Source organism: Dreissena polymorpha, chromosome 10 (genome assembly GCF_020536995.1).
Source record: "Dreissena polymorpha isolate Duluth1 chromosome 10, UMN_Dpol_1.0, whole genome shotgun sequence".
Taxonomy (NCBI): Eukaryota; Metazoa; Mollusca; class Bivalvia; order Myida; family Dreissenidae; genus Dreissena; species Dreissena polymorpha.
In genome coordinates, this window is record NC_068364.1 from 1,371,558 (window position 1) to 1,390,179 (window position 18,622).

The 18,622-nt window shown below is 36.8% G+C and overlaps 1 protein-coding gene across 1 annotated transcript in view; it reads right to left on the reverse strand.

Annotated features, from left to right (window-relative positions):
• LOC127848694 (protein phosphatase 1 regulatory subunit 12A-like) overlaps nt 1-18,622 on the reverse strand; it is a 123,131-nt gene that overhangs the window by 64,772 nt on the left and 39,737 nt on the right. The window contains exons 9-14 of the mRNA XM_052381285.1: nt 14,132-14,185; nt 11,898-12,064; nt 8,691-8,734; nt 8,103-8,315; nt 3,267-3,554; nt 260-484 (exon numbers count right to left, since the gene is read on the reverse strand). Coding sequence (XP_052237245.1) covers nt 260-484; nt 3,267-3,554; nt 8,103-8,315; nt 8,691-8,734; nt 11,898-12,064; nt 14,132-14,185 — 991 coding nt within the window. The remainder of the gene's footprint in view (nt 1-259; nt 485-3,266; nt 3,555-8,102; nt 8,316-8,690; nt 8,735-11,897; nt 12,065-14,131; nt 14,186-18,622) is intronic.

Genomic DNA, 18,622 nt, shown 5'->3' on the forward strand with positions numbered 1-18,622 from the left:
ACTACACATGGGTCACAGTGTTCATCTGAGTGGTAAAAATTTAACCCTTTGCATGCTGGGTAATTTGTCGTCTGCTAAAATGTTGTCTGCTGAATTTCTAAAATAAGCAATTTCTTCGATTTTTTTTCAAAGAATTCTATAAGAAAAGCAAACAGTTTGGATCCTGATGAGACGCCACGTTCTGTGGCGTCTCATCTGGATCCAAACTGTTTGCAAAGGCCTGTAAAATTCGGTTCCAGCGCTGAAAGGGTTAACTTACATTCTTTTCATTGTTCTTGTTATCTTCCTCCTCAGCAAGTCTTGGACTAGAGGCTGACCTAGCTAGATTTTTGTCATCTGTGGCTACCTTAGCAACCGTGGTTTCATGGGGTACCATACTGGTGCTTCCTGTTTTTCGCAGGCCCAGACGCCAAGACGGGGTGTCACTCTCACCTTTGACATCGTTTTTCACATACGATTTTGAGTTGATTGAAATTTTGGGCACCTGTCAAGTCAACACACTCATGCGATTAAAGCTCAATAACAAAACGAGCACATGTTCATGGCAGCTATCACTTCAAACAACGGGAAATTTGCCATTGTTAGTAACATAAGGACAGATCAAACAGGTGTTTTCTTAATTTTTTGAGTAGGCAGATGATTTCCAAAAGGAGGAAGCTAATTTAAGTTCATTTATACTAAGGATACAAAAGAGACTTAAAAAAAAATACTATGGTCAAAATAGCAGGGTGATTTACCCACATACCAGGTCTTAATGAAACCAACCTAGAGAGTTCAAAAAAGTGCTTCACAAATATTACTTATTTTGGGACAGATTTTGGGAGAATATGATGGCGTTCCTAAGTTAAAACCAATTTATTTGGCTTTTGACATCACAAGCCTCAGATAGACATTCTCTAGCCCATTCAGAGCAGAGCAAACATGGTGTTGTTTGGTAGAGTATTGAGATCACTAACCAGGCAAGGGTCTCAAGACCAATTTTTTACATTGTCTTAACAAATTTACATATCAAGCTATAATTAAGTTTGTTATTCAACCTTTTTCTTTTTTTATTAACGATAGGCAGCATACAGATTGTGCTGCATTCTGGGAAATCAGGGCTTAATAATTATGCATAAAGTGTCATCCAAGATAAGCCTGCGCACAGACTCAGCAAGGAAGACACTTTCCACTTTTAAGTATTTTTTCCTTTAAAGGAAATCTCTTCTAAACAAAAATCCAGTTTATGCAGTACATGTTTTCCCTGATTAGACTTTGTGCACTACACAGGCTAATCTGGGACGGCACTTAATACAAAGGCATGAAGCCAGATTTTCAAAGAGCAAGGCTCATTTGATTGCTGATCTTACCCTATAAGCCTTGTTCTGAGAAAACATATAATTCATGTCGGTGTCATCCCAGATTAGCCTGTGCAATCCGCACAGGCTAATCAGGGACGACACTTTCCACTTTTATGACATTTTTCGTTGAAATAAAAAGTCTCTTCTTAGCAAAAATCCAATTTAGGCAGAAAGTGTTGTCCCTGATTAGCCTGTGCAGACTGCACAAGCTAATCTGTGACCACACTTTACACACATGCATTATGCCCAGTTTTCTCAGAACGCGACTCGTATGTTTAAGACTGAAATGTCAACACAGTCGTTAAGAGCGTAACCGGTTTTAAAAACTGAAACAAAATCTGTGCTAAGTTTTATCAACTCTAACAATTGCATCATGTCAATAATATACTAACATTACCAACATAGTTTAAAATTCATTTAAAATCATGTTTAAAACAATAGGTATTCATTTCAAAGACAAGCAATGAGCAGACAAGTTGACCTAATAGTTATACACTTTAGAGTGCAATGATAGCTCATCTACAGTTATTAGCATTTAAGTGTTTCCCAGTCAAACTGTGCATTTTTAATAAAGCTAAAAGCTGAGAAAGGTGTAACACAAACAAAACATTTTGGTTTTACGCAAGTTACACAGAAATGTATTGGATAAAGCATGCTCACCTACCTTCTATAAGAAAAAGCTTGGTCCAGGAGAGTACATTTTTTACATGACAGTGAACATGAGTGTGTAAAAGAAGTAAGGGTTATCTTGCCAGTAAACTATAGTTTAGCAAAGACACAGAGAGAAAACTCATGTTTAAAGATGCATCTTGATTAATATCAGAAGTTTGTGTGCTATAGATGATTAAAGTGCTGATATCTGACCGGCGTCATGTGAAAAAGGGTCTTATGCCATGCATCGAAATGGTAGCTGTTGACTAGCCTGCACATCTGCACAGTCTTGTCAGAAGCTACCCTGTCTGATATTGAGACCAACAAATCTGAAGTGATTTTATAGAGGACAGCATAGCTCCCGACCAGACTGCACTATCACACAGGCTGGTCTGGGATTATGCTGGCAGCATAAGGCGTAAAAACCATGTTTGCATGACATGGTTCATTTTTGTTAAGAAAAACACAAAAGACAATACACACAAACATATAAATAATATGGTTAATTTACTTGATAATTATTAAGGTTTTATAACATATATGATTCAACAGATATTGGATAATATAAGCTCTTGACAACACTGGGTAAATCTTGCAATAAATTGCACTACAGGTTCACGGTGTGATAATATATTGCAGTATGGGTTTTGACCTATTGTTGCACCTTTGTTTCCATTAACCAGTTCATCAGGAATAATAACAATCTTATTAACATGTGAAATGGCAAAAATGTTGCACCTCTCTCTTTAAAGGTTTTACTTTGATTTACTTTGATTAATGTGGTTTTCCTTAAAGATGGATGATTGTTAAATGGCATGGATTCTGATTATCACAAATAGATATTATACAGGCCTTTTTCTAGACTTTGTGGTTAAGAAGAACATGGTAAAACTTGGGAATTTCCCTATGTAAAATTTGGAATAGGGATAGTTAATAGTCAAATAATTCTTCATATTCCTTTTTTATGTTCAATTTAGGTAGATCTTTTTTTGCAGTTAAATTATCAATTTAAAATTTAAAATTCATTGAGAACTTTTGTGGCTCCGTCTGTATAATACTTTCTTGTGTAATTTTTGTTGATATTTTTTTTTAATGTCACACTTATACCAACCGAAAAAGGCCTGTACGTGTTAAGTAAAATGTAGACAGACGCAATATTTTTTTGCTCCTGTTTATATATACACAGTAAACAAATCCTGTTAGTAGCGGATTAATTCATGAACATGCTAGTAGTCCATTCCTGGTACCCCAATCTAGAGTGCAGGGTGCAGTTACCTCCATGACAGCAGGCGGGGCACTGATTGTGCGCTTCAGTACGTCCTTATCTCGCTTAGTACCGACTTCTTCAATTAGAGGAGTTTCATTCCTGACTTTTTCCCCATTTTGTTTCTCATTAATAAGGTCTTTGTTTGCATCAGTGTCCTTTTCAGGCTTCTCTTCAAATACATCGCCCTCTGAGTTTGTATTCTCTTCTTTAATGATATTTGATTTCTGTTTTAAGTCATCCCCGTCTTTATCAGATTTCCCTCGGATGTTATTGTTGGCCAATTTCTCAGGCTTACCCTTTATGTGAAGATATTATAACATAATATATGGTGGCTTGAGGATACCATACCAGCACATTTTCACCTACATCAACAGATTGTAAGAAGCAATATGACCAGCTTCGTGCAAAAATGGGTCTTATGCCATATGCGTCCAGCTTAGCTCAAGAGCAGCCTGGGGGACTAGTCATGCAGTCTGGTAAGGAGCTATCCTGTCCCTTTGTCATCCAAGGTTTCATGGTCTGATTAATGGACAGATTTAATAGATTCCCATACTCGTCTGGAGCTACACTGCATAAGACCCAATTTTGCATGATGCCAAGCATATGTTTGAGGGCTTTACCTGATTTCCAAGATGCTCATTGTGTAACCATGATCTTTGAGAGTGCGCATTGTGCCCAAGACATACTCTCAACAGAGCTAACAAGTGAGGCCTCATTGTGCCCAAGACATACTCTCAACAGAGCTAACAAGTGAGGCCTTTGAGAGTGCGCATTGTGCCCAAGACATACTCTCAACAGAGCTAACAAGTGAGGCCTCTTTGAGAGTGCGCATTGTGCCCAAGACATACTCTCAACAGAGCTAACAAGTGAGGCCTTTATTTTGAAATTCGTGATTAAATAATGAAGTTACAGTCTCCATCTTCTGAGTATTGAGATTAAAGTATGACCTTTTAGCTTGGGAATAACTTGTTACCAAAAGTGTGAACATTTCCGATATGGCATGTTTTATAGAGGATTTATTTACAGTCCGCACAAGATGGAAGATGCCCATGTTAACCCTAACTTTGACATTTGACCTAAGAACACAAGTCTCAATAACAATCCCCTGTATCAACATGGTGAACATTTAGTTGAAAGTCAATGCAAAACTGACCAAGTTACTATCTGAAAAAACGCATCATGCCAATATTTGACCTTTTTACCTCTAAATGCAACCTTGACCTTTGGACAACGATTTTTCACATTTTATCTCAACATTTTTGTTAAGTTATTAAAAAAAAAATCATGCAGAATGATGCATTTATAGTCCAGACAAGTCTACTTAGATTTGCGATTTTACCTTTAATATGATGTTGAGCTATAAGTTAAGGACACAATTCATACATGTAACACACCATCTTCATTCCGTCAACATTTGTGTGTTATTTTAAAATTGCCTGGTTAATTCAAAGCTCTCAGGGGTGCAGGCATGCAAATACAAACACACTGCTTTTATGACAGCTTCATTGAGTTATAAATGAGCTATGAGATAATAGGGCTTAATGCAAGTGGGTTAGGTGTCCTCCCAGATTAGCCTCTGGAGAACACACACACTAATCAGGGACAGCACTTCCTGCCTCAATTGGATTTTTTCAAAGAAGAGACTTTGGTAAAAACTTAAAATACCATTAACCCTTTGCATGCTGGGAAATTTGTCGTCTGCTAAAATGTCGTCTGCTGAATTTTCACAATTAGAATTTCTTCGATTTTTTTTCCAAAAATACTATCAGAATAGCAAACAGTTTGGATCCAGATGAGACGCCACGTTCTGTGGCGTCTCATCTGGATCCAAACTGTTTGCAAAGGCCTTCAAAATTCGGTTCCCGCACCGAAAGGGTTAAAGCGAAGTGCACAGGCTAATATGGGACAGAGTTTTTACGCACATGCATTAAGTCCTGTTTTCACACATCATAGCTTAAATAACTTCATCTATAAATATTATTTGTGATATGTTTTATACATAATACTTCTCTTGATTTTATAGTTACCAAATTTGTCATTCATGCTTACAAGATAACCATAACATAATCATTGAACCAAGAATGAACAAACTGGAGGTTTCTAAAACTACGCAACCATTCGAATAGCCATTCAACACACTAAGTCACTGCAATCATATCCATAAATGTTGCAACTGGTATATGTTTAAGAATGGGAAAATTTTTATTAAAGTAGCACATGTAATATGTTTTTTTAAGGAGGTTGATACATTTATGAAAAATTATGTCATAATGTTCTGCAGGGTTGTTCATTAAATAATGGACAATTGAAGCTGACTATTTAAAATGCAAATACTAGCCATGTTGTGTTAGACGTGCTCATATTTTAATGTATAGGCTTTAGGAAATGAAAAAACATTTCAATCAAATGCCCTAAAGTTTTATCATTCCAAACAATTTCAAAAGTACACACATTTAGATTGTATAATTTATATTTCTTCTAACTATAACCTAGGCAATCCCTTGTATTATCGCTTAAATATCTTTATTACTTTAAATATCATTATGAAATAAACAATTATTGTGACTGCAACAAATACAACTGAGACTTGCTCTGGAAAAACAGGACTTAACCCTTTGCATGCTGGGAAATTTGTCGTCTGCTAAAATGTTGTCTGCTCAATTTCTAAAATTAGCTTTTTCTTCGATTTTTTTCGAAAAATACTATCAGAATAGCAAACAGTTTGGATCCTGATGAGACGCCACGTTCTGTGGCGTCTCATCTGGATCCAAGCTGTTTGCAAAGGCCTTCAAAATTCGGTTCCCGCACTGAATGTGTGTCTGTGCACAGGCTTATCAGGAACATCACTTTCTGCTTAAACTGGATTTTAACTAAAAAGAGACTTCTTTATATTGAAAAATACCAGAAATGCGGAAAGTGTTGTCCCTGATATGCCTGTGAGGACTGCGCAGGCTAATATGGGTCAACCCTTGCATTAAGCCCTGTTTTCCCAGAGAGTGGCTCAACTCAAGACAAAACTTGAAGAATGAGTAGCTTCCACATAGACCTACCTGAAACACTTGTCACTGATTAACGCAGACTAGATTCTTCTAATTCTCTACCAAAAATATACTTTCACTTACCTGGATCAAAGTTCTCAGTGGATTTCACTAAGTAACATCTTATACCAGTAGCAAATAGTATCTGTGCATTTTAAAGCGTGTTCCTGTTACGCAAATTGCATTATATTCAATAGGCTTGCTTTGACTGCTATTTATTTTGCAGAAATGCTATGATTGTCATGAATTTACAGGATCGGATCATAGATTATACTTTTAACAAGTGCTGTTGGAAAACAGCAGGCTTGACTTTTTGTTCAGAGATGTTTGTTCTTTTCTAAACCAAACTGTTTGTTTTGTAGATGAATTAATGTACATAATTTAGTATTATTAACATTAGCAAAATATTCAATAACAAACATAAATCTAAATATTGAGTTGAAACCATTGGTCTATATTAACAAACAGTGACCTTGACTATTGACCTTAACCCAATGGCAAAGGGACTTATTTTGAGGACTGACATTAATTCATTGACAATCAGTGCCTTTCCTACCTAGTACTGAGTAACTGCTTATTGTGAACTTGTTACTAGATACACTAGTCTTGCATGCCACCATCAATAATTAAAAGCAGCAGAACACAAGAAAACAAGGATATCAGTGAAACTGATGGATGCTCCCCGATGATGCGCTTTGTCAATGTATGTGTTAATAAACACCTAAAAAATCTATTATTAGCCTCGGTGACCTTGACCCAGTGACCTCAAACCTCATCAAAATGTAAAGGTCCATTCAAGGTACCTACATGCCAAATATGAAAGCGATTGGTAAAGTATTGAAGGCAATATGAGAAACGGTGGCAAAAGTGTGACAGAAGGAAGTCTATTATTAGCCTCGGTGACCTTGACCCCAGTGACCTCAAACCTCATCAAAAGGTAGAGGTCCATGCAAGGTACCTACATGCCAAATATGAAATCGATTGGTTAAGTATTGAAGGCGCTATGAGAAATGGTAGCAAAAGTGTGACAGAAGGAAGTTTATTATTAGCCTAGGTGACCTTGACCTTGACCCAAGTGACCTCAAACCTCATCAAAAGGTAGAGGTCCATGCAAGGTACCTACATGCTAAATATGAAAGTGATTGGTTAAGTATTGAAGGTGCTATGAGAAACGGTAGCAAAAGTGTGACAGAAGGAAGTCTATTATTAGCCTCGGTGACCTTGACTCCAGTGACCTCAAACCTCATCAAAAGGTAGAGGTCCATGCAAGGTACCTACATGCCAAATATGAAATCGATTGGTTAAGTATTGAAGGCGCTATGAGAAATGGCAGCAAAAGTGTGACAGAAGGAAGTTTATTATTAGCCTAGGTGACCTTGACCTTGACCCCAGTGACCTCAAACCTCATCAAAAGGTAGAGGTCCATGCAAGGTACCTTGATGTCAAATATGAAATTGATTGGTTAAGTATTGAAGGCGCTATGAGAAACGGTAGCAAAAGTATGACAGAAGGAAGTCTATTATTAGCCTCGGTGATCTTGACCCCAGTGACCTCAAACCTCATCAAAAGGTAGAGGTCCATGCAAGGTACCTACATGCCAAATATGAAAGCAATTGGTAAAGTATTGAAGGCGCTATGAGAAATGGTAGCAAAAGTGTGACGGAAGGAAGGAATAACGGAGTGTGACGAAAGGAAGGAATAACGGAACTACAAACTGGCAACTATATGCTCCACAGAAAATATTTTCGGGGAGCATAAAAAGAAACAGTTTGTTCAAAGTGACCCAATGCCTCTCCTACCACTTACGTTATTATACAGCTTGTCCTTGATAATCAAACCGTCCCCAATCATCTCCGAGTCCTTCTTCAGTCCCTTCTTGACCTCCTCGTTTTCATCGGCATTCTTTATGTACTCCTTTTCTGTGCTTTCCACTGTTTCTTCGATCTTCGGCATTTCTGTTGTGTGTTTCTCCTTGATTTCTACGGTGGTCATGAACGGTTGCTTGTCGCGCTCCGATGGCTGCCCAATGCACAAAGATGCAAACATTAAAAGACAAGATTACATGTATGAGTCGCACTCTGGGAAATCCCAGGTTTAATGCATTGGCGTCAAGTGTCTTTCAAGATAAGCCTGTGCAGTCCGCAAAGGCTCATCAGGGACAACACTCTACACTTAAAAGTGAATTTTTGCTAAGAAAATACTTCCTTTTAATGAAAAAATACATTAAAGCGTAAAGTGTCGTCCCTGATTAGCCTATGCAACACTTTTTCCACATGCATTAAGCCTCGTTTAAAATTTGTTCAGTCATAACACTGAATAAAGCTGCATTATGTCAAAAATTTCTAGAGCATATTCACCTCAGACCAAATTGATAGAAAAATCAAACAAACATACCGGGTTGGGCTCCACTGTCTTTTTATTAAGTTCATTTTTCTTTTCTGAAAAAGAAATAAATATCACATCAAATTTCAAATATAAATAATTTAACACACAAGAATACATTGGAACACATGTTCTGAAACAGTTTCAAAAGGATTGGGCAAAAAAAGTGTTATATAAATTGGCAATAAATGTGGCTAGAGTGTTCAGAAGGCAAAAATTGACAATGAACGACAGATGATGAACAAAAGGCCATCACATAAGCTCACCATGAACACATTGTGCTCAGGTGAGCTAAAAAACAGCTCATCAAAAGGTCTCCTAACTATGTTTGGGAGACATTACAAAACAAGCATTCTTGTTGAGCTAACAAATATCCATTGCCATTAAGCCATATTTTCCCATTTAACCTACAGTGTTTTTTCACCAGTTTGGGAATGGGGCAGGGGTCCTTTTGATTGGGAAAAATGTGTCTTTTTTTAAATTGGGAAATGTTGTGTTCTTGTTTTTTCCCAAAAAATACCATAAAATAGAGAATAAAAGAGTTTTACATAATAAGATCATAACTTTGTTCACTTTATAGAGTTGGTTAAGGAGCTGATCTAATTCTTGTAATGATTCATAAAAAAATGTTTTTTTAGGGGAACCCTCAATTGGGAATTTAGGGCAGTCATTTAAAGAAAGTATATGCTTTTTGAGATTGGGAATAGGGTGGAGTTTCCGCTCAGAATTTGACTAAAAACAAAACTCGTCTATCTCGGAGTCCGACGCAATTTTCAAGATTTTGGAGATATTACAAGATTAATATTTTTGTTGGTCTCTAGCTTCACCAGAGGCTAAGACTGCCCTCACAAATATCAATCATCATTAAGCCTGTTTTTCTCAAATCATATGGGTCATGCTTTGTGAAAATGGGGTTTAATGCATGTGTGTAAAGTGTTGCCCAGATTAGCCTGTATAGTCCCCACTGGCTCATCAGGGACAACACTTTACGCTTTTATGATATTTTTCGTTTCAAGAAAGTCTCTTCTAAGAAAAAATAAAAGTTTAGGCGGGAAGTGATGTCCCTGATTAGCCAGTGCAGACTGCACAGGCTAATCTAAGACAACCCTTTACGCACATGCATTAAACCCCCATTTCACAGAGCACGTCCCATATCATACCTGTCTCAGAGTCAGACGTATTCTCATCTCATATCATACCTGTCTCAGAGTCACACGTATTCTCATCCCATATCATACATGTCTCAGAGTCAGACGTATTCTCGTCCTCAAATCATACCTGTCTCAGAGTCAGCATATTCTCGTCCCATATCATACCTGTCTCAGAGTCAGACGTATTCTGGTCCTCATATCATACTTGTCTCAGAGTCAGACGTATTCTCGTCGCCATATCATACCTGTCTCAGAGTCAGACGTATTCTCGTCGCCATATCATACCTGTCTCAGAGTCAGACGTATTCTCGTCCCTATATCATACCTGTCTCAGAGTCAGACATATTCTCGTCCCCATATCATACCTGTCTCAGAGTCAGACGTATTCGTGTCCCCATATCATACCTGTCTCAGAGTCAGACGTATTCTCGTCCTCATATCATACCTGTCTCAGAGTCAGACGTATTCTCGTCCCCATATCATACCTGTCTCAGAGTCAGACGTATTCTCGTCCCCATATCATACCTGTCTCAGAGTCAGACGTATTCTCGTCCCCATATCATACCTGTCTCAGAGTCAGACGTATTCTCGTCCCCATATCATACCTGTCTCAGAGTCAGACGTATTCGTGTCCCCATATCATACCTGTCTCAGAGTCAGATGTATTCATGTCCCATATCATACCTGTCTCAGAGTCAGACGTATTCTCGTCCTCATATCATACCTGTCCCAGAGTCAGACGTATTCTCGACCTCATATCATACCTGTCTCAGAGTCAGACGTATTCTCGTCCCATAACATACCTGTCTCAGAGTCAGACGTATTCTCGTCCCATAACATACCTGTCTCAGAGTCAGACGTATTCTCGTCCCATAACATACCTGTCTCAGAGTCAGACATATTCTCGTCCCATATCAAACCTGTCTCAGAGTCAGACGTTTTCTCGTCCCATATCATACATGTCTCAGAGTCAGACGTATTCTCGACCTCATATCATACCTGTCTCAGAGTCAGACGCATTCTCGTCCCATATCATACCTGTCTCCGAGTCAGACGTATTCTCGTCCTCATATCATACCTGTCTCAGAGTCAGACGTATTCTCGTCCCATATCATACTGGTCTCAGAGTCAGACGTATTCTCGTCCCATATCATACCTGTCTCAGAGTCAGACGTATTCTCGTCCCATATCATACCTGTCTCAGAGTCAGACGTATTCTCGTCCCCATATCATACCTGTCTCAGAGTCAGCATATTCTTGTCCTCATATCATACCTGTCTCAGAGTCAGACGTATTCTCATCCCCATATCATACCTGTCTCAGAGTCAGACTTGTTCTCTTCCTCATACCATACCTGCCTCAGAGTCAGACGTATTCTCGTCCTCTTATCATACTTGTCTCAGAGTCAGACGTATTCTCGTCCTCATATCATACCTGTCTCAGAGTCAGACGTATTCTCGTCCTCATATTATACCTGTCTCAGAGTCAGACGTATTCTCTTCCCCACATCATACCTGTCTCAGAGTCAGATGTATTCTCGTCCCATATCATACCTGTCTCAGAGTCAGACGAGTTCTTGTCGCCATATCATACCTGTCTCAGAGTCAGACGTATTTTCGTCCCATATCATACTGGTCTCAGAGTCAGACGTATTCTCGTCCCATATCATACCTGTCTCAGAGTCAGACGTATTTTCATCCCCATATCATACCTGTCTCAGAGTCAGACGTATTCTCGTCCCATCTCATACATGTCTCAGAGTCAGATGTATTCTCGTCCCATATTATACCCGTCTCAGAGTCAGACGTATTCTTGTCCCCATATCATACCTGTCTCAGAGTCAGACGTATTCTTGTCCCCATATCATACCTGTCTCAGAGTCAGACGTATTCTCGTCCCCATATCATACCTGTCTCAGAGTCAGACGTATTCTCGTCCTCATATCATACCTGTCTCAGAGTCAGACGTATTCTCGTCCTCATATCATACCTGTCTCAGAGTCAGACGTATTCTCGTCCTCATATCATACTTGTCTCAGAGTCAGATGTATTCTCGTCCCATATCATACCTGTCTCAGAGTCAGACGTATTCTCGTCCTCACTGCAGGAGCTAGAGCTGCTCTTGCCCTTGTCCTCTCCGCCGGGCGCAGGCACGTCCAGGGTTGCCTTCTCCTGATCCACGTTCTTCATCATCACGTTGTGCTTCTGACCGCCGCTCATGCGCGTCACCGAGCTCCTGAGAACAGGGAATGACAGGTTGGGTGAATGAGGGCTTGAACGGGTTAAGTAACTAATTGGGGGGATCTAGAGTGAAATTGTGTGATCCCCCATCTGCATGGTCTATGGACGCAAAGTGTGAAATGCTATTAAATTTATTTTTTCTTATATTTAAGCAATAAAACCCCCAACAAAACATGCTCTTTTTATTCAACAAGTGTATGAACACCATTTACAACATGCATCACAATGGGATTTTTACATTACAACAGTACAATTCCATACAGGACTATTATTTACACATAATGCCTGCAAAAAAGCAGTAAATGCTTAAAGTCAGATAACATTAACTGCATGCATGCTTTTTTGTCATTTTTCATTGCAATAATGTAAAGGCTCAGTTTGGAAAATATAAAACCAAACTTACCATTACAGTTCAACATATCAATAATTTTGATAAAAGAATATGCTTTTAAAAATGTTTTCAATAACTAATGTTTAACCAATATTAACTTACTGAAAGTGCTCAGGTTACTTAAGTTGCATCATGCTTAAATGGGTCTTATGCAAGTATGGTCAGGAGATACCCTGTCTGTTAATGATACCACGAAACCTTACATGATTTTATAGCGGATAGCATAGCATCCGACCAGACTGTGCAGTTATGCAAGCATGTTTTGGAGCTATGTTGGCCAATATGACATAAGACCCATTCTTGCATGATGCAGGTCATTTAATAAATCTTCTTTTCTTGCAGAAAGATCCGCAGTCCCTATCAATAAAAATCTAATTGTTTACAAGTAACATATTAAGTGCACTTTTGACCCTTTCCAATCATGTTAGTTATATATAACTAAAACATGCAGGCACAAAGTTATGGTTTAGACAGGAAGTTTCACACAGATAGACAGACAGAAGGACAGACAGTGTGGCTGCTATAAGACACTTTCTTCAAAAGGGGGAGGGGGGCATAAGGTACAATTGAAAGATCAAAGCTACCGGTATATAAAATCTTGTATTAATTATATGAAACCTTTATATAATATCCACGTCAGGCGAAAATGGATCTTATGTCATAAGCAGCTAGCTAAGATCCAGAACAGCTTACACATCAGCGCAGACTGATCAGGAGCTACCATGTCCACTAATAACACCATGAGACCTTGCTTGACTATGTATAGCCCTTTCAGTGCGGGAACCGAATTTTGAAGGCCTTTGCAAACAGTTTGGATCCAGATGAGACGCCACAGAACGTGGCGTCTCATCAGGATCCAAACTGTTTGCTATTCTGATAATATTCTTTGAAAAAAATCAAAGAAAATGCTAATTTTAGAAATTCAGCAGACGACATTTTAGCAGACCACAAATTTCCCAGCATGCAAAGGGATAGAAAAGTGTAGCTGTTGACCGCATTGCGAAACTGTGCATGCTGATCTGGCACTACACTGTATATGCCATAAGACCCATTTTTGCATATTGCATCTCATATAACAGAAATCATTCAAAATATATCCACAAGTAGCAGCATACACTTTGAAAACATTATTTGGTGTCATTATGCACAGAAAGGAATATTATATATTTTTATGTTGGGAAATTAAATGTGACTATTTATGAGATAGGGGACTACTAGAAACAGGGGGAAGGCCTGGTGAAAACAGAGTAAAGATTGACTCTCATTTTTAAATTTTGATTTTAATTATACTTATTATTAAGTTTCAACATAATCTGTGTACAGTAAGAAATGGATTGCACAATACACACATAACTTAATGGAAATAAGCTGTTTAATAGACATTAAGGATTATAACAATATTCAAAGAGGGTTGTTGAATAAACTTTGAGGTCTTTAATCTTGTAATTGAGTGAGTAGTTCATAATAAAATCTGTGACTTCTATTTTGTAAGATTGTTGTTGAATATCCTTTGAACCTTGTATTAGAATTGCAAGGGAATTTGTTTTATAAACATTTAGGTCTATTACATGTCATAATGTTAGAACTTGACAGTTGATGGTTAATAACCGGATGGAGTCATGTTAGAATTTCTAGACGGGGGTTGGTGTTCGATTAAAGTGACTTGTCTACCTCTTTTGCAAGACTGGTTTATGAATCAGTGCATTCAAGTCCGGTGCTGAAAACCTTTACAAACAAATTAAAAAATTTTTAAGGAAATAAAAATATATTTCTGAAACTGCTAAAAAGGTAACATGCAAGTAAGATGCAAGAAAAATTCTATCAATTTTGAAGACTTTATTGCTGAAAAACAAGACAATTACAAACAACACAGTAACATATTTTATATCTGAAGTCCTCAACAAATAAGTTATTATAACTAGAATATTCAAATTTGATCCACACTATGGGAATACATGGTTTAATGCATGTGCATAAGGTATCATCCGAGATCATCTCAGATAAGATAATCTGTGATGACACTTTCCTAAAATATATTTCGTTTACAGACTTCCTCTATACACAAGAATTCCATAAAAGCAGAAAGTGTTATGACTTAACGCACATAAGCTGAGTCCATTTTTTTCCGAGTTCGGTCATTTGTTTTACATTTGTTCAACAAATCGAATAAAGAAGTTAGATTCTCAAACATCACACACATGTGTTAAATGGCTGTTAAATAAACTACATTTGCAATATTATTATTAACTGAGCAAAATTGTATTTAGGTAGCAGGTTCTTTAGAATAATTAATGATCTATTTTTCTATTTTTAATTTAGATTATGGCATTTTTGATTTTTTTTTTCATCATGCACAATACCTTAGCACCATTTTTACACGTTCACGTAACCAAAGTCTTCTGGAATTTAAGTTTGTACAATTTGGTGAATAATCATTCATATGGAATTATCAGTACAATTTCTTATTTAAAACATTAAAATAATTTCATACAAACTAATTTTTTTATAACATACTCAATTTACTTCCTTTTTTGCTAAGTAAAGATATAACAGTGAAATAACTATTTAAATTAACAATACTATTAAAATAAACTGAATTTATAATCGAATTTGGGGGAGGGAGTATTTAAACAATACATAATGACCCAATAATTTAACACGTATTACAGTTGGGTTCTTACCCATGCATTTAACGAGAAATTGAAACTACTTATCATCTAATTCCAGAACTGTTATCATTTGTATTATCTTCCCAACTGTATGCCTTTAACAAATCAAATACACAATCTCATATGGCTTACAAGAAATTAACATGTAAATACTTTGCTTATACTTCATAATAGATAAAAATCTGTAAAGTATATCAAATTACAGATTAATGAGAGAAAGTGTTCAACTTGCTTAAAACATAACAGTGTTACTAAACATAACTACAAGCATGGTTCTAATACCAGGGAAAAGTTCAGTTCTGAATTTCAGTTTTCTGATATAATTGAGCCTCGTTTTGGGAAAACTTGGTTTAATGCATGTGCATCAAGTGTTGTCCCAGATTAGCCTGTACACTTTCCGCTTGTATGATATTTTCTGTTTCAAGAAAGTATAGCAAAAATCCAGTTTAGGCGGAAAGTGTCGACCGTGATTAGCTTGTGCGGACTACACAGGCTAATCTGGGATGACACATTACGCACATGCATTAAACTCTTTTCATAGAGAATGGCTCATTTAAAAGAAGGAAATAATCTGAGCCTCACACTGTGATAAGGGGGTTTAATGAAAATGCGTAAAGTGTCGTCTCAGATTAGCCTGTGTAATCCACACAGGCTAATCAGGGACAACACTTTTTGCTTTTATTACACTTTAATAAGATTAATCATTAACACATTCCATCAAGTGGAAAACCATTTTACCGTGAACCATGAACCAAAAACATATTCTGCACTTTTACGTACTGCATGCTTGTTATACTATTCCGACGTTCTCTCTTGTTCCTTCTTTTTCTGTTTATCGAAAAATAATGTTTCTAATAATATAGTATTATGAAGGCTAAGTGGAAAGTTATTTGTGAGAAAACAGTTTTGAAAGTAAAGTGTAAATGACTCTTATCTTATTACACAGAATACAGCAACAATTAGACTATAATTTACACAGAAACACACATATTCAATCTGCCAAGTGGAAATTTATAAATTCAGCAAACAAACCACTTCTTAATACCAGTCTCATTTGTCTAAGAAAATAGTTCAATAATAAAAATCATAAAATACACTTATTTCCATGGTGAATAAATTTACATCTATGACATTTTTAAAACCCAGTGTCATTAACATGATGCAGCGTCTCATCTGGGTCTGCGCTGTTTGCTTAAAGGAATTTCTGTAAGGAATATTCTAAATATAGAAATACATATACTTGGAATCCCTTATTTTAGAAATAAATTGATCCAATTTAGAAGGATGGGAGAGTCCACTAGGCATAAATGGGTTAAAATACAATATTAAAATAGTTATACATTTAAAGCCAACCACTTGACAGCCAACATGAGACACTTCATCAAAAACACAAACACAAGTTAAAACACATATTACTTTCTGCATACAAGGTTGGTTACTCTGTCGAGGTGTGGACACCACATCTAGCATGAGTTACTTCCCTTCCCATGAGGCATTTGAGCCATGTTCTGGGTAAAGAGGGCTTATGTGCGTAAAGTGTCTTCCCAGATAAGCCTGCAAGGTCCGCACACGCTAATTAGGGAGGAGACTTTCCGCCTCAACTGTTTTTTTAGTTAATACGAAAATTCCATTAAAACAGAAAGTGTTGTCTCTGATAAGGCTAAGCCGCCTGCACAGGCAAATCTGGGATAACATATTTGAGCATGCTTTAAGCCCTGTTTTCCCAGAACATGTTCATTTAAATACTGCCTTTTGTGGAACACCAAGAACTTTTACATAATATTTATCACCTTTTTCAAGATTTCAGAAAGAATAACCTAATCAGTTGTTCTAGTTGTGATCTAAATATAAATATACTTCTTTTGCTATTTTTTTTTCATGCAGCCATGCAAGCATGACATCTTTTTCCCCTATTGTTTAACCCAAGCATGCCTATATTGCCAGATTTCGTGCAATATCTAACACAGCTCTACAGGCTTTGCTATTCACCTTTGTGTCTAATTGGTTCGCATATTACACATCACTGACACTAACCATTAACAATCAAAATTAATCCACAAATTCTAACAGACTGTTTTTCTTTAAGGAAAAATCTGATCTGTTTGCATAATATGTACTAGCATGACTAGACAAACTGAATTATCAAAGAATAATTTTATAAATTTAGCCTCGTTCTGGGAAAACTTGGCTTAATGCATGTAAGTAAAGTGTCCCCAAGACAGTTTTCACATGCTAATCAGGGACATCACTTACTGCTTTCATGCCATTTTTCATTTAAAGATCTCTTCTATAGTAAAATCCAATATTAGTCGAAAGTGTCATCCCTGGTTAACCAGTGCACACGGAACAGGCTAATATGGGACGATACTTTACGCACATGAATTTAGCCCAATTTTCTCAGAACATCCCTCAATAACTGTTGCAAAGGTAGACAACTGCTAAGTGATTAGCTTTATGTTATTGCACCATTGTAGTATACAAGGGAGATCATCCAAAGATAGAGTAAATTTCAAGCATAATGGCTATTCAAGGTAGATATCAGATCGTTTCAGGAAATTCTGGTTTAAGATCACAATAGATGGGGTTTTATATTATCAAGTAAATGTTTCATAAGTTGATAAAAAATATTTATAAAATATATTTATATGAGGAAATTTATCACAGAAAATAACTTAACAAAATACTAGAATGAGGGTGGATGATTTAAAAACAATGGAGAATTATTGTTGAAAAAAACAAATAGCCCGGTTAAACGTAGATAAATACTTATGAAAATTATAAAATGTATTCTGCTCACAAAAATTTATAAAGATTCATACACAAAATCATGAAATATTTAATTAAGATTGCTTTAAATAATAATTAATTAATTTAGGAAAAAATCATTAATACATAGTATATGTACAAGCTGCATGTATGAATGCTGGACTAATGCTGTACTCTAAAAAACAAAATTTCTTTAGTTTTAGCAAAGTAGGCGTTTAGCAAATAACCAAGTTTCTTACCAAGCATATCACATTTAGACTGCATAAATTCAATCACGAGTATTCATAATAAATTTATCACGTATACATTTGCTATCAAGGAAAGAACTGGTGCTTTGTATTGTAAAGATTATAACAGTATTTTTTAATATATATTTGTGACGAACAAGTGATCAGAAGATGATTAATAATTGCATGGTCAAACAATAAAACATGCAGAATGAGAATGTTGCAGGGAAATTTTAAGACAAGAGGGCCTGAAAGGCCCAAAGTCGCTCACCTGAGATAACAAGATATTATTGGGACAAATCTTCTGACCAAGTTTCACGGAGATCAGAAAATAAATGTGGCCTCTTGAGTGTTAACAAAGTTTTACTATAGCCATATAAGGAAAAATGCCCCGCCCCCTGGCAGCCATGTTTTTCAGCCAACCGGCATCATTTTTGAACTCGTCCAAGATATTATCGGGATGAATCTTTTGACCAAGTTTCATGAAGATCGGACAGTAA